General features: G+C 41.6%; 1 protein-coding gene across 9 annotated transcripts in view; it reads left to right on the forward strand.

The window, feature by feature from the left end:
- The window catches only part of UTRN (utrophin), a 587482-nt gene that overhangs the window by 500906 nt on the left and 69858 nt on the right, over positions 1 to 16718 (forward strand). For 8 of the 9 annotated variants that reach the window (XM_073337527.1, XM_073337525.1, XM_073337526.1 and 5 more), the window contains 2 exons: positions 1953 to 2119; positions 7477 to 7588. In XM_073337527.1, the coding sequence (XP_073193628.1) occupies positions 1953 to 2119; positions 7477 to 7588 (279 nt within the window). Of the gene's footprint in view, positions 1 to 1952; positions 2120 to 7291; positions 7373 to 7476; positions 7589 to 16718 lie in introns of those variants that run through there. The other variant, XM_073337530.1, reaches the window with a different exon arrangement.

Raw genomic sequence — 16718 nt, forward strand, 5'->3', positions numbered from 1 at the left:
TCATAGTACAGGACTGCAGTTCAGCTGTATGCAGGCTGTTGATTAGACTGCAGGGGATGTCTGTCTTTTTAGGGAAGATAGGAGGAAAGAGAAGACGTTCTAATGGAACACAACCAAATTTTGAATTTGTAAAGGATGCCCAAGGCTCTAGCTGTTTTGTAGTGATAATTACGTTGGTTGCATTTATTATTTTTGTGAATGTGGCTGTCTTTGAGCAATGCTAAGAATCAGATAGGGAATAAAAAGTCACTATGCTGTATATAAATTAATCTCTATAAGTGAAATGTCAGACATTTAATAGTATTGTGACTTTGTTAAATCCTACAAAAGAGAATGTTAGAAGACTTCCGTGGAAGAGGGGCAACATCTCTTCTTTTACCTTTCCTTATTGCGGCATCTGGGATTTTTTTCAGTGATCTTTGTGCTTTATTCCCTTGTTAGTTCGGCGCTCAGAAAGATTGAGTGGTATAAACTGTTTTTATAAGAGATAAGTGGTAGTTTCCAATCTGGGTTCTGGTCTTCCTTTGGAATTAAGACCATGTTTGTTAGAACCTCCCCAAAATAATTCCTATCACCTGTGTTATACAGGTCAGACTAGACGATAGCAATGATCCCTTCTGGCTTTGGAATCTATTAATTAGGTTCATGAGTAATTTGCCAGATTAAGATCAAGGTCAGTTTGCAGGTTGGCCCTTCTGGACCTCTCCTAAGCTTTCGTATACTGCTTCAGTAAATATGAGATATTGCTCATGTTTCTGGTCCTGGCCTGAAGTGGTTCAAGTCCTATCTAGAAGAGAGGATTCAATTGTTGGTGACAGACTTTTTGTGTGTCACCAATAAGGTATTTGATGTGCTGTCCCTCAAGGATCAATCTCATATCCCGTGATATTCAGTGTATGCATAATGCCTCCTGGCAAGATAATCTTTAAACACACACTAGGGTATCATTATGTTGTTGACGATAGAGTTACATCTCTCTTGTCAGGTGGACCCTGCCAGTTAAGCCTCTGCTCTAGAGGAGTGCTTGGATGATATTTTCAGCTGGATGTGTCAGAGCTATGGTGTCCTTAGTTCTGTGAAAACAAATGTCTTGCTGATGGGTAGAGCTCATTATTACTGTCTTCCTTGGTGTTACCACTTACTGGGAGGGATTCATTTGTGCAATGAGTAGGTTAAGAATCTTGGAGTCACTTTTGGTCATGCATTACTGCTTACCATTGATGTTTTTTAGGCTGTGTCTTATTTCTCTTGCCAGGAACTCAGAACAATAGCACATGTCCTTATGATCATCAAATATGATTAATATATTTCCATTTTATCAAGGTTTCTCCACTGGTTTCAGCATATTCAAACTGCACAAACATGTTTGCTTGCCATGGAACAAGTGTGATGATAATGTGGTTGCCTAAAGATTTACTTTAAATTATTATTTGTTAGATTTGTGTACATGTTAATTTAAATTCTGCGATGTTTAGGACTTTTTAAAAAAAATAGCCAACATTGTTATCACTTCCTTTAGCCTCACCTCAATGAGTAATTACACTCAAATACTTTATGCTTTTTAGGTGGCCTGTTGCCGCATCTTACGTCAGCAGGCAAGGGTGCCTTTTCTAAAAGTAGCCTGTCAGTGCAGATCTTTCTTTCCCTTGACTTTCCAATTCCTTCTAACAGCTTCTATTTCAAAGATAATTTTTAGTATGGGTCACTGGTAGCCCCATATTTATTACCCTTTTTGGCTTTTTTCCTCCTTTTTTACAGGCTCACCTTATTTGTTTCTTTGCTTGAAATTTAATGAAATTAAATTTATTTCTCATATTTATAATTATATTGTTGGGTTTTTTGTGCAGTGCCTACAGCTGGGTTGATTTTTGGTTTTAAAATAGAGTAATGAAAAAAAAAAATCTTGTGTTTTACGCTTTTATTGTTGTTGTGTTTTGGTTTTCCTTCACCAGAATCACAATAAGCCGGAAATTAGCGTAAAGCAGTTTATAGACTGGATGCGTTTGGAGCCACAGTCTATGGTATGGCTACCAGTTCTACACCGAGTGGCAGCTGCAGAAACAGCAAAACACCAGGCCAAGTGCAACATCTGCAAGGAATGTCCAATTGTTGGCTTTAGGTAAGAAGAGTGGAATTGGTACAGAGTTTTATGGGTAGAGCCCTACCAATTTCAGGGCCGTGAAATAAGCTTTTCCCCATGAAATCTGATGTCCCCTTGTTCCTAGGAGCACCCCAGCAAAGGGGCCTCCTAGCTCTGGCTGGGCTGGGGAGGGACAGGAGTCAACAGGACTTGTCCATACCCCTGCACAGCTGCTCGGGGGGGGGGGGGGGGGGAAGACTAGACTCACCTCCAGGTGCCTCCACCTGCTGCAGGATGCTCTGGGACTGGGCAGGAGCCCCAGAGTTTCCTGCAGCTGGAGGACGCTTGTAGAGTTGATTGTATCTTCCCTGTGCTGCTGGGAGCGCCCCAGCAAAGGGCTGGGGCAGGACAGGACTTGCTCTTTCCCCGCAGGGCTGCTCTTGGGTATCTCTCCTGGCTGCTGATAGTTCTGCACCCCCTCATTCCCACTCTGTCCAGCTCTGAAGACAGCACAGAAGTGAGGGTGGCAATCCCATGACCCCCCTACAACAGGTTTGTGACACACACACCCATCTCCTTTTGGGTTGGGACCCCCCACGGTTACAACACCCTGAAATTTCAGATTTAAACATCTGAAAATGTGAAATTTACCAATTTTCAAATCCTATGGCCATTAAATTGACCATAATGGACCATGAATTTGGTAGGGCCCTAGTTAATGGGTTTTTCTTAATATAATAGATCATATCTTCCTGCTAAATTACTTGCCCTTCTTTGTTTTGCCACTGCCCTCCCATCTGACAGATGAGTTCATCTTGCTCTCCTCAGGCTGCTCAATATCTGGATTTCATTGCTGTGTCCCCAGAGCTAGTTTATTTTTCTACCTCCTGCAGATGGTGCTGATAGACTCTAAAGGGCTCTGTGATTGACCCGTATAACAGAAATGCTGTCACAGAGGTGTCTTTGCATCAGTGGGGGCAAATAGGCAGTGAATGAAGTATAAATAAGCTTATGTACTCTGTAGACATCAGAAATAGAACTGAGCAGCTGGAAAGTTTTATATATATTTGTTCATGTTTATACTTTACACTGAGTCTGGCATTATGCTCTCCAGCAAATCATGCCAACGTAATGGACACTAGCCAATATTAAAATACCCTAAAGCTGCAATCTCTCTTCATTTTGGCTCGAGCATTAATACATTGCTATGATAAGTCTTCTGTACAATCTCTCTCCAAAAGCACTAAACAATCTAACTTAGGTCTCTCTTCCCATGTCTGTCCAAAAGAAGCCTGGGAAATTTTTAAAGAAAAAGACAGTGAAAATTCTCCAACTTAGTCCCAAAAATGTTATGATTTGGATTGGCTGGTGACCACACTTTAAATCTGTTACAACTAATTATGGAATATAAAAGCATGCATATAAAAGCATACAAGAGCAGAGCAAGGTTTAGGAGGTTCATATCACTTCCCCTTCACCTTGTTGTGTGCATGAAAGTAACCTGTGACATTTAAGAGCTACAGAAGGCAGCTTCTGCCTCTTACAACTCTCCTTCATGTCCCCTTCAAGACAATTCAGCCCATTCTGAGAGTAGGTCTGGTGGGACAGGTGACTCTTGTGCTCGTTTGAACTATAAAAAATCTCCTCTTTTTGCCTCTCCCTCTATCCTTTTAAGAGCAACAATAAAGGGCCCAAACGCAGGAATCTTACTCAACTCCCTCTATGGGAAAAACACAGACAAAAAAAACAGAGATGGAAAAGAAAGTCAAAAGGACAGACAGACAGAAGCTGAGAGCAGGAAGATGGCAGGGAAATAGCTTTTTTTTGCAGTTTATACAACACAGCCAGAGGTTTATATAACATCATGGCAAAGAGTGATTTAACTGGCCATATTTTATGTGGGGCCCTGCATAAATCATATAAACAGCTGCATCAGTGTACCTTAAAAGTAAATCTATAAATTATACACAAACACATTCTTATGCATCACAAAACAAAAAACGCTTAGGTTTTCTCTCCATTAAATATTGCCCAAACGAGTAGGATTAAAATCTCTGTAAGGTGACTAAAGCAATTACTCGATTGCAAATTCAAATCTATCTGACATGTTTTAGAACTGTCCAGCTTTAGGAAAGGTTATACTATGACTATACTATACTATAGATATATACTATCCTATACTACTCTATGAGATCAAAATGTTTGAAATGAGGTAGTGGCTCAACAGTTGAAGTTTGAAATTCCCTTTATGAGCTCAGTTTTCAGCACCACCCCCAGAACTTTCCCAAAATAGAAACCAATTCCTCATAAATTTCACATCACATCTCATCCCAGTATACCTTTATTTTTTCACTTGGGAACTTTGGAAAAAATCAGAGTAGAGGCTTTTAAATTTTGTGGCCAGGATGCATAAGGCGGTGTTCTTTTAAAATTCCCTGTTGTTGACCTTCTGAAAAAATCCCTAATTTTTTTTGGACATCATGTCTCCAAAATGGCTTGGCCTATTAACCCAAAATTTGTTGGGCTTCATTGGTTTTCCTGGGAGCAAATGCCTTTTAGTCTTTCTGAGCTGTTAGTTTTAAGAAAGGTATATACTGTTCAAAGACAAAAAACTACATTAATGCAGCATTAAGGTCACTTGGTGAACGTTGCGTTGAGCAAAATTCAAATGCCTGAAAGCCAGGAAATGCCACTCCGTCTTTCAGCAGTGCCCCAGTATGCCCCATTACCACACATACCTTTATTCTGCTAACCTGACAGTTGCTGAAATGTACGAGCCATTCATCTTCTTTTACAACCCCTTCACACTCCCCATAGGAGTCCATTCTAACGCTAATAATAAAAAAACAAAGGTTGTCTACCCTACCTTCCCTCTGTTCATCTGAATCTGGTGGTAGCCAGTGGGAATTATTTGCATACATACCAGGCGCAGTACCAGATACCCCCAGTGGGGTAAGGCAAGGCCCCATATCACACCTCATATGAGGGAGGTAGCTCAGACTCCTCTAGAGGGGCAAGAGCCCCTCCCTCCCAAAGACCTGGACACCCACATGGGAGTGGAGTCAGAGTCATAGAGTTTAAGGCCAGAAGGAACCACCAGATCACCTAGTCTGACTTCTGTATATCACAGGCCACCAACACCACCTGAGCACTAAACCCAGCAACTGAAATTAGACGCAAGTATTATAGGCCAAAGGAGACTAGGCTGTTATGTGCCACAGGGAGAGAATAGGAGGGACTGAGGCACACCAATTCCTGAGCCCCTTGCAATGGCAGGGGAATGATTAAGTGCAATGTACACAGATAATCTTGACAAGCGACCTGCACTCTCACATTGTAGAGGAAGACAAAAAAATCCACAAGGTCCCTGCCAATCTGACCTGGGGGAAGATTCCTTCCCAACCCCACATATGGCAATCAGAGAGACCTTGAGCATGTGAGCAAGAAACAGCCAGTCAAGCATGTGAAAGAGGGGATGCTCAGTGACGCCTCAGAGCCCTGGCCACCCCCATCCCATGTCCCATCTCCAGCCATGCTTCAGATGAAGGAGAGCAAACCCTTTCCCCACCAGAATACAAGGAATGTAAGGGGAGAATCCCTTCCCGACCCATGTAGGTGTTTGGCTAAAGCCCTGAAGCATGACCTTTCAGGAACATAAGACGTAAACTAGAAGGTGAGCCCTTGTGCTCACACGGTCAGCCATTCTAGTTTCTACTGCATAAAGTTACTTGGAGGATAATTCTGTTTTTCTCTCACATGTTGGTACACAGTAACTCAGCATTTTTAGTTAAATCTGCTTTAGCTACTGGAAGTCACTACCCTAAAATCATAACAGCACAGATTCCAGCTCCACTACTCCCTTTAATTTCTTGGGACTTGGGCCAAAAGATAAGGCAACCTTTCCTGCTACAGCCTTGACTTCTGGCAAATTGTGGGGCTGGAAGTCTTCCGAGAATTGAGATAGAAGTAAAAAAGAAAAGAATGTTAAATCCCTCCAACAAAACATCATGGCTTCTGTAGACCAAAGCCACACAAAGCAAGCCTGAATTGGCTCACTCATAAGCAGCCCCTGCTCGGTTCTGATAGCTGAAATCAAGACATACCAGAGCATATGTGCAAGTGCAGTTTAAATACATGCAACATATTTTGGAGGGGTTGTTTTTATTTGCTCTCTCTAACTGGGGCTAGATCTGAGCCAGGCTGCACACCTGCCCAGAGGTGTAAGGGTAAGAACCCCCTTACACTTCTATATGGGCTACCTGGATCTTAGGTCTAGGCATACAGGAGTGAGTGCGTGCTGTGCACCCTTAGCTTCACCACCACATTTGCTGGGCAGTGCAGCTGAGTTGGTATTGGGTAGAGGGGGGCACTGAAATTTGCTGCCTGTATAGGTCAATAGCAAATATGATCCCCTTAAGCAAGGAGACTGGGTGGGGGGGAGAAATTATGGGTCAGAGGAGTCTTCCTGTATTCTAGAATGGTGCAGTTTATGCATAAGCTCTTGCATGGGGCTCTACACAGATCCTAAATCCAACCCTGCGATACTGCTGTGTTTTTCTGTCTCTACTAACTGTTGTTTCTGTGCTGTGCTGCTACACAGGGAAAGATTTCTACCATGCACAGGAAGGTGGTAAATTGAGGATGTTCACAGAAGGATTGCTGAGGCACATTTTTGTAAAAATGTGTTCAAGCAACCACGAGTTTTAAAAGTGGATTTAAATTGTAGAATTATAAACTCTGTTTTTTCACATTATACCTCCCAGAGCCAACCTCTACTCCCCGCATATGAATTCATGTTCTGCAAGGTTTTCTATTCTGAGGTGTCATGTCATGGATACACAGACAATGGGCTACATCCTGAAGCAGTATGCTGAAACATGTGTCTTATATCAGGCAGTATTATAGAGATGCAGTGGCTCAGTGGTAGATCGTGGATTCAAACCTTGCTTGATCTCACATGGAAAGGCCACCTCCAGTTCCTCCAGCTGCAAAATTGGTACCTGATCTATCGGGTTAGGACAATCAAAGGCAGTTGGACGTGATGCTGGCAGCATCACTCTCTGGTCTGCTGCTCGCTATGAAACTGATGTGACTTAACCACATCAGGCAGATGAGCCATGCTCCCACAATTTAATCTATGAAGACAAACATGGTGGTTTCTAAGCTTAGCTTCACAAACTCAGTGTCCCCCTTGCACTGCTGTTGTTACAGAGCATCCAAGTCAAATGAGCTGTCACCATTTCAAAGAGCAACTTCCTCTCCACTTTTTTAAGAACACAAAAGAGAGAGAAAGTAAGCTAATTTACCTTATGAGATTTAATAGCAAGCAAATAATAGAACTTAAATTTAGGAAGCTCCGGTAAATGACTTAATAACTCTGCTTAATATCTCCACAGGTACCGGAGCCTGAAACATTTCAACTATGATGTCTGCCAGAGCTGTTTCTTTTCTGGCCGTACAGCTAAGGGCCATAAATTAAATTACCCAATGGTGGAGTACTGTATACCTGTGAGTGCTGATTTACTAACTGTTTCCAGTAGATTATTTTTGCATTAGTCTAGTTTTTCTTGCACCGTCTTTGACAGCTAAATAGGCTGCCTACTTTTGGTATAGACTCTACCATGGCTTGTGTTGCTGCATTTCCACATGAAATCCACTAGGGACTTTGCTCTTGTTGTTGATTTTACAGGGAAGGCTCTCAGATAAGGGGTGGCAATCTATAGTCCTAATATAGATAGATTTCTCTTTTGTAAAACAAATGTACAGTATTGAAGAAACCTACAATATACATAAGCATTTGTATGGAAGAGGCGTTGTTAGATTAGATGGATACACTTTGCTACTACTGCATTATAAACATTTGTGTACTCATAATAAACTTCAGTATTTTTCAAAGTACATGATAAATTTGTCCAGGCCCAGTAGTTGGCCTACTTTATCAAAATCTGGTTTGGAAATATGCCAGCCTTTCCTCTGAATTCATAATATTTATTTGGATTTTTTAATTAGATCATTGCTGAGAAATGAAAAAAATTAGCTTATTTTTTATAAGGACACCCCAAAAAGCAATGTGAAAAGTCCCCTTGCAGTAACTAACCATCATTAATTTCCACAACTGTGCATCTTCTTGCTGATGTAAGTAGTCATGGGATTCTCAATTAAGGCTGTTTCTACGAGGTGTTTTCTGTGAAATTTAACTAAAATAATTGGTAATTCTTCGCATAGTGTCCTTATAAGTGCTCCACTTCAGTGTGCATGCGCCTCTTGAACCCTTGATCAGAGATTTTGTTAGCAGTGTCTGTTCAGCCCATGCATGTGCTCTGTGTCTTTGTGCTGAATGCCAAGGCTATATAGGGATGCACAGATGAACTGCCCTTCTCAACCATCTTAGCCTGAGATAGAGCCTTAACATGTTCACCTTGAGCATGCCTTAGCTATCTTGTTTACAGTTTCTAAAATAGTTTGTTTAGGGTTATCCAGTCCATCATTTCAGGGGATCAGTTATTGGCCAGAGCCACTCTTCAAGCATCCTTGGATGCTGCTGCTGCTGCTGCAAGGTCCATCTCCACCGCTGTAGTTACATGCAGGGTGTCATGACTCCAACTCTCAAGGTTTCTGAAAGAAGACTAGAACACTGTTCCCCTTCAGTGGTCATAAGCTTTTCTTGGAGACCAGGGATGAGTCCTTGTACACACTAAAGAACTCTAAGGCTACTTTACTGGTGGGGGAAAGATATATACACCTTCAACTGCTGTTTCTTGGGTTGGCTCAGAACAACCTATTCTACAGACAGAAGCTCCATGGACAGGCCTATGACAGATACTCTCCGAATGAGTGGTGGAAAGATCAACTCAGTGTCTGTGAAGGCATTTATTTCTGTCGCTCCGCTCCATGAGTAACTATGACAAGACACACATCACTGTTGGGATGGGGAGCTCATGTCAATGACCTCATGACTCAGGACAAATGGATACCTCAGGAAACCAATTTCCACAAGTCAGGGACGCCTGCTTTCATTTCCTACCTTTCATCGGTGGATATCAGTCTGGGTCATGAAAGACAATATATCCTGCATGTTCTGTATCATCAAGCCATGAACCTATGGAGCTGGTGCATTAGCTCATTAGATCCAAATTTCAGGAAATCATAGAATCATAGAATATCAGGGTTGGAAGGGACCTCAGAAGGTCATCTAGTCCAACCCCCTGCTCAAAGCAGGGCCAATCCCCAATTTTTGCCCAAGATTCCTAAATGGCCCCCTCAAGGATTGAACTCACAACCCTGGGTTTAGCAGGCCAATGCTCAAACCACTGAGTTATCCTTCCCCCCTAGTTTTGTTTTATTTTGCTTCGTAACTTACTTTGTCTGTTATTACTTGAAACCACTTAAATCCTACTTGTTATACTTAGTGCAATCACTTTTGTTTATTAATAAACCCAGAGTAAGTGATTAATACCTGGGGGAGCAAACAGCTGGGCATTACACTCTATCAGTGTTATAGAGGGCGGACAATTTATGAATTTACCCATAAGCTTTATACAGAGTAAAAGGGATTTATTTGGGGTTTGGATCCCATTGGGAACTGGATGTCTGGGTGCTAGAGACAGGAGTACATGCTGAGCTGTTTTCAGTTTAGTCTTCATCTTTGGGGGCATGGTTCAGACCCTGGGTCTGCGTTGCAGCAGGCTAGTGTGTCTATCCCAACAAGAAAGGTTCTAAAGTCCCAAGCTGGCAAAAAAAACTGGCTCAGAGGTAGTTTCAGCACATCAGGTGACAGTCCCAAGGGGGTCTCTGTGACCGAACCCATCACAGCCTCCTCCACTCCTTCTCCTGGTTGGGTGGTCAATGGTAGATGCCTACCATGACATCAACCCTGTCATGAAAATCGGAACACCACAGCCGATATTCTCAGCAGTGACTTCTTGCAGGACTATGAATGGAAGCTAGACTCTCAAATTCTCCACAATATATTTCAGAGAGGGATACTTCCAGAAGTGGATCTCTTCGCCACCTCCAGGAACAAGAAGTGCCCTCTATTCTTCTCAAGAGGGATCTGGGGCACCATTCTTTGGGAGATACCTGTCTTCTGTCTTGGAAGAAGGATCTGTTTTTTACATTTCCCCCAATACCGCTAATACTGAGGGTGATAAATTCAGGCAGGACAAGGCCAAGTTACCCTTATAGTACCAACCTGGCTGGTGTCCTTGGTACATGCTTGGTACCCTTACCTGTTTCATCTATGTATTCAATGGCTGTTCAAGCTTCTGACCAGTCCTTATCTCCTCTCCTAGGATGCGGGACATGTGCTTCACCCCCACTTACAGGTTCTCCACTTCAGGTTGTGGTTCCTCCATGGTTCACAGGATTAGGATCCTACTGCTCTAAACAGTGGAAAGGAGTCAACCTGTATTACTTACCTGAAGAAATGAAAAGATTTTTCCATTGGTGGTGTCTGCCTGAAGCTGTGCCATTCTCAATCATCCTGGATTACCTGTTGGATCTAAGGTTGTCAGTTCAATTAAGAAATAAGGTTGTCAGTTCAATTAAGGTCCATTTGGCCACAATATCAGCCTTTCATTCCCTAGTAAAGGGTTCTCCATATTTGCTCACCCTATGTCATCTTGGTTTATTAAATGTTTGGGGACTCTCTGTCCCCAGATTAGAGACCACAGCCTAGTACTAGAATACCTTAAGAGATCTCCATTCGAACCTATGGCAATCTGCTCTCTCTCCATTTGTCTATTAAGATGGCTTTTTTTAGTAGCCATCACATTGGCCTGTAGGGTTGGGGAGTTTGGAGCCTTGATGGCAGATCCCATCCGCCGCCTCCTTTACACTGTTCTTCAGTGACAAACTCTTTACGCCTGCACCCTAAATTCTTACCTAAGAGACTGTCAGAATTTCCTCTTAACCAATCTATTAATCTACCAGTGTTTTTTCCAAAACCACATAACTGTCTGCAAGAGAACTGTTTTCATATCTTTGTACTTAGGTAGTATGAAACAATTTTGAAAGTTCACCTAAACTTTTCATCTCCTTCGCAGATAGATTCAAAGGGGCCACAATCTCTGTTCAGAGACTGTTGAGATGGATATCTGGGTGTATTATCACTTGTTATGATGCAGCCACCGAAGGGCAATAGCACATTGTACTTGTTCACAAGCAACATTTGCAGCATTATTCAAGAACATGGCAGTGTCTGAGTTATGTAGGGCTGCTATATGGACATCAATACATGCATTTTCTAAACATTGTGCATTGATCCATGCTGCCAGATCTGATAGTACTGCAGTACCAAGCACTTAACGTCAGTTCTAGACTCAATTATGAAGCTCCCTCCTCCCTCGAATAGTGCTCGGAAGCCACCTGAAGTGGAGCACCCATAGGGACAGTACTCGAAGAAGAGATTACTCATCTCATGCAGTAACTGCAGTTTTTTGAGATGTGTGCCTGGATGGGTATTCAATTACCCACCCTTCTTCCCCTGTGCTTTGGACAGTTCTTTATGGGATGTTCAGGTGGAGAAGGAACTGAGAGCACTTCGCCTGTGCATCCCTATGTAATTTCGGTGTCCAGCATGAGGAGTTATAAGGTGCATATGTGGGCCAATGGAAAGTATCCAATCAAGTGCTCAGGAGGCATATGTGCACCTGAAGGGGAATACCCATAGAGGGGGAAACATCTGAAAGAATCACAGTTTTTGCACAAGGTGAGTAACCTCTTATTTTCCTGGTACGAGGATGGTAGTATAATTTTTGGTGTTTTTGTTTTCTAAAGTTTGCTTTTTTATTTGATATGTGACCTGTGTGAACTCTCAAATCACCAAAAATAAAGGATATAGTGTTTGGATTTGCATCTTAAGTACAACTGTTCAAACATCTATACCTTGAATATACAACCCAAAGAACAAAATTCAGGTTTGAATCTGACCTTCTTTCATTCATTTCTTATATTGATGCATGAACCCTATGGGGATCCTCAGAGTGAGAAAGCATTAGATAAATTTTGGTTGTTTTCCATTACTGCAGTAGGTGGGCTTATTAGTATAACATCCCTTTGCATGTTGTACATCTCTATTAGCAGAATTCAAATGATATTGAGTAGCACTAGTGGTTCATTATCATGTGGTATAGCCATGAGTTACATTACATTTCAGTTCATTAATTTTGTAAACTTTAATGGTAGGATTGGGCTGGTAAATTAGCATGCCAGATACTGTAGCTATATAAATGAAACTACTCTGAGGAAAGCTGATATTCATGTTATATCACAGTTTTGTTAAGTCAGTTCTGTTTTTTTCCATATTCTGTAATTAGTTTTCTCTTTACATCCCCATTTTTCCTGTCTCATCTTCCCTAGCAGTTAATTGGCTGACTGCGACCTATATTTTGAAAATTATATCTGTGATTCAGAAAAAACATGTTGCACATACAAAATAAGTAACTGTGCACAGAACTGCAAAGTAAACCAGCAGAAATTGCATGTGCAATTATGCATTTTGTGTTCACAGCTGCATGTTTTACGCACAAAACCTGAAAATATTTTAAAAGAAAATCAACCTTTAAACTCAAAAAACTGAAGGCAGCACTGCAGTAATGACTTTCAAATGGCTTAATTCTCTGCATTTTAACAACTTTTATTAAATATTAAAATGTAAATATTTCAAAATGTTTCAACTGCTTAATCTTTATTCTACCTCCTGTTTTTTTCCTTTCTGCTGATGAATGCGTGTATCTGTTAATTCTGTGACTGTTGCCATTAATATTCTCTGGGGTATTCCATATGGAGGTGGGTTTCCTTTCCAATACTCAACAAATGAGGTCTGTTTACCAACCTTTAAACAAGTTATAATAATAACTTGTCCTTCTGCTAGTATTTTATATCCCAAATATGAAACAAGGTTTACTTTATATTTCAGTACCCTTTCCTTAACTATCATTTTTATGTTTTCCTTGGGATAACATTGAATTATACTTCACTATCCAATTTACAGTCCAGAACTCTGACGCTAACGAATAGCTATATTTGCCAAAGTAAAGCAGTTTGTGCTGCAGACACTGAACCTACAGAGAGAGATGTGATATTTCTGTACAGTTCTCCAGTCATGAAGATGCTTTTGGCTTTTGCTGTATGACATAGTTTGGTGGGGGGGGGTTGCATTTTGGCATATTCAGCCAACTCTTGGATAACTTCTTGGCTTATGTGACCTCATCTAATCAATAACATCTTTTAACCTTTTTCTTGTAATTGCTCATTGTTTTCTTTTACATTTAGTTTCAATCTTTTTGAAATGATGCCATATAGACTAGCTTTTCTTTCTTTGTCAAGTCACTTGAAATCGGAGTCTACATTTCAGTTCTTTGATTGGCTCTTCATATATCGCTGTGGCTTGGGTCAATGCTAAATCAACTTTTTGCAACAGAGTGTGCCTCTATGGCCATTTTATGTTTCACACAGAAGTCATTAAGGAATTGTATACTCCCCAAATTCGTGTCTGAGCTTTGTCAGTTTCATAAGAGTAAAATATCCCAGCTCATAATTAATATCCTTACATTAGCGTATCTTTCACATTTATCTATAATCTGTGCCAAAACCTTTTTTCTCCTTCCTTCTCCCATATAAAAGCAATTTGCAGTGCTGCTGGGCCCATCATGTGGAGAATCACCATCACCTGATTTAAGTGCTTCCTCTGCAGCCCGCATGGCAATTAGAAAAAATTCAACTTTTGCTTAAATTGGCAGAATTTTCCTATAAGATTCATTTGCAAATTGAGAGGAACTGAAGGAAGTAATTGTTCCTCCTTTGGTGTGATATAACTTTTAACACAATAAAACATTTCATGAAACCGCAAGAGTCACATTTACCAAGATCTGGCCTGATACTTTTATTAAGTGCTGCTGTGTGTGCTACAGGTCCCCCCTCTGTGCCCAGTTCTCGGAGGGCTTGAGTCTGTTACAACCCCTGCTAGAATATGTTGGCTTCTTATCTCAAGCTGTAGCATGCTTTTAGCTCTGGAACTCGGAAGTCTCCTGTTGTGTGCTCAGTATGTCAGCGAAGGTAACAGCCGTCACACCAGTTCTTAGATCAGTTGACATCAGCTCTACTTCTTGCTGGGCATACTCAGATGCTTAATCATAAGTCTTGGCATAGTCAAGCTCATCCTAACATTGCATTGTTTTATTTGCAGTCACCCCATACTAGTAACAGGAGTCCAGATCTTCAAAGGTATTTTAGGCGCCTAACTTTCATTGAAGTCAATGGTACTTAGCATGTTCGTGCCCTGGAGGATCTGGTTTAAGATGCCTTCTTTTAGCCATCCATAATGTTAAGTCTTAGCAGTTGCAGGATTAATTTGCAAATACATAATGTAAGAAAAGTTCCTTCCTCTTCAACAGGGATCGCTAAAATTGGAACATTTTGGATATGCAATTTCTTCTCCTGAATTTCTAATTTTTGCTCTAAAAAACAATCTTGTTTTAAAGTCAGTGTTTGGTTACAGTCTCATTTTCTTGTATCGTATTTTCACATACCTCAGTTCTTGGTTTTCTCTGTACTGTGTTCCAGGTCTGACATAAGCCAACTTATGTCAAGTTTCCCTAGTTTGAAGGAAAGATTTTTTACCTTACACTGTAATGAGGACAAGAAGCTCTGCATTGCCTTCTCTTTTTCATCAAATGATAAGTATCTGTGTGGAAGGGAGTAGTTAACATTGTACACTGTGACAGGGTCAGGCCAGATAGCTAAAGGAGAGTGATAGAAGGCAGATATATTAGCCCCAGGTTAAGTAGGTCCCTTTCCCTTGGGTAAGGTAACAGGGAAGGTTCCAGAACAATCAGGAACTTTCTGGAAACAATTAAGGCAGACAGGCTGATTAGAACACAAGCAGCCAATCAAGAAGCTGCTAGAATCAATTAAGACAAGCAAGCTAATCAGGGCACCTGGGTTTAAAAAGGAGCTCACTTCAGTTTGTGGTGGGCATGTGAGGAGCTGGGAGCAAGAGGCGCAAGAAGCTGAGAGTGGGAAGGCGTACTACTGGAAGACTGAGAAGTACAAGCATTATCAGACATGAGGAGGAAGGTTCTGTGGTGAGAATAAAGAAGGTGTTAGGAGGAGGCCATGGGGAAGTAGCCCAGGGAGTTGTAGATGTCACACAGCTGTTACAGGAGCCACTGTAGACAGCTGCAATCCAAAGGGCCCTGGGCTGAAACCCAGACTAGAGGGCAGGCCCAGGTTCCCTCCATCCCCCCAACTCCCTACTTGATACTGGAGGAGTTGACCTGGACTGTGGGTTCCACCAGAGGGGAAGGTCTCTGGCCTGTTCCCCGATCCACTAAGTGGTGAAACACTGGAATGCGTTACCTAGGGAGGTGGTAGAATCTCCTTCCTTAGAAGTTTTTAAGGTCAGGCTTGACAAAGCCCTGGCTGGGATGATTTAATTGGGGATTGGTCCTGCTTTGAGCAGGGGGTTGGACTAGATGACCTCCTGAGGTTCCTTCCAACCCTGATATTCTATGATTCTATGATCAGCAGAGACTGCGGGGATTGTTCTTTTTCCTTTTCCCCATGCTGGCCAGTGATGAGGCTAACTGAGTAAACGGCAGATTTGAGCCACGAAAGTGGCCAAACTGAGGGCTGCCGTGAACCTCTGAGGTAAGCAAGTCTGCCAATAAGCACAGGACTCACCAAGGCAGGGGAGGAACTTTGTCACAACATGTTTATTGATATTGATTGTGTGGATGAAACAAGTCATCTTTTTCCATTTGATTTTTACTTTTGTACATTTTTCTTTTCTTTTCAAAAGCCATAGCCACTGTCGGATTATTTTCCTCCTGAGAAGACTTAACCAGAAAGTCCTAACAACGTTAGAATATATTTGCCACACATGCATACAATTGTAGCTGTTTTCCAGGTCAGGTTCTCCAATTCCCCTTCTTCAGCTTATATCCATAGTAACCTTTGTATATGTTAATATTTGGAATATGTGGAAAATTGTAAGAACAAAACACATTGTTTGCCATACCAGCTGAGACCACTGATCCATGTAATAAGATATCCTTTCCTGCTGTGCTAGTCAAAGATATGTTGGGGAGGCAAGACAGAAAACACAGTGCACTTAGCTAGATATATGCAATACTCTAAATGTGGGCTGTGAAAAATTCCTTCCTGACTTCTTCAAGTTTTAGCCTGAAGCAAGGAATTTGATATGTGACAGACACAAATATTTGTGGTATTCACATGAGCAGTAATAGTCACCCTGTTTACACTGATGCCCCATGGTCCCAGTTGGGATCAAGATCTTGTTGTGCTATGTGCTATGCAAACATGTAGAAAGACAGTTTCCACTCCCATCCCAAAGAGCTTTCCGCCTAAAAAGCCCAAACATTAAAAATATATTAGGGAAAAGAGGTACAGCATATAAACAAGAGGTCAGGGCGCAAGTTGGCATGCAAATTCATCTGGTGTAATTTTGGTGGGGATGATGGGGTGAAAAGAGAGAATGAGGAAAAAGGAGGAGATGACGTTGCTGGAGTAGGGAAGGTGAAGTGAGGAAAGAGAGATGGGAGAACGGAGAGGAAGAGGAAGTTGGACAGGCCCAGGAGGTGGGATGGACATGCAATTGTCATAGTCTCAAACTGTC

The sequence above is a fragment of the Lepidochelys kempii genome, chromosome 3 (assembly GCF_965140265.1).
Source record: "Lepidochelys kempii isolate rLepKem1 chromosome 3, rLepKem1.hap2, whole genome shotgun sequence".
Classification (NCBI taxonomy): Eukaryota; Metazoa; Chordata; order Testudines; family Cheloniidae; genus Lepidochelys; species Lepidochelys kempii.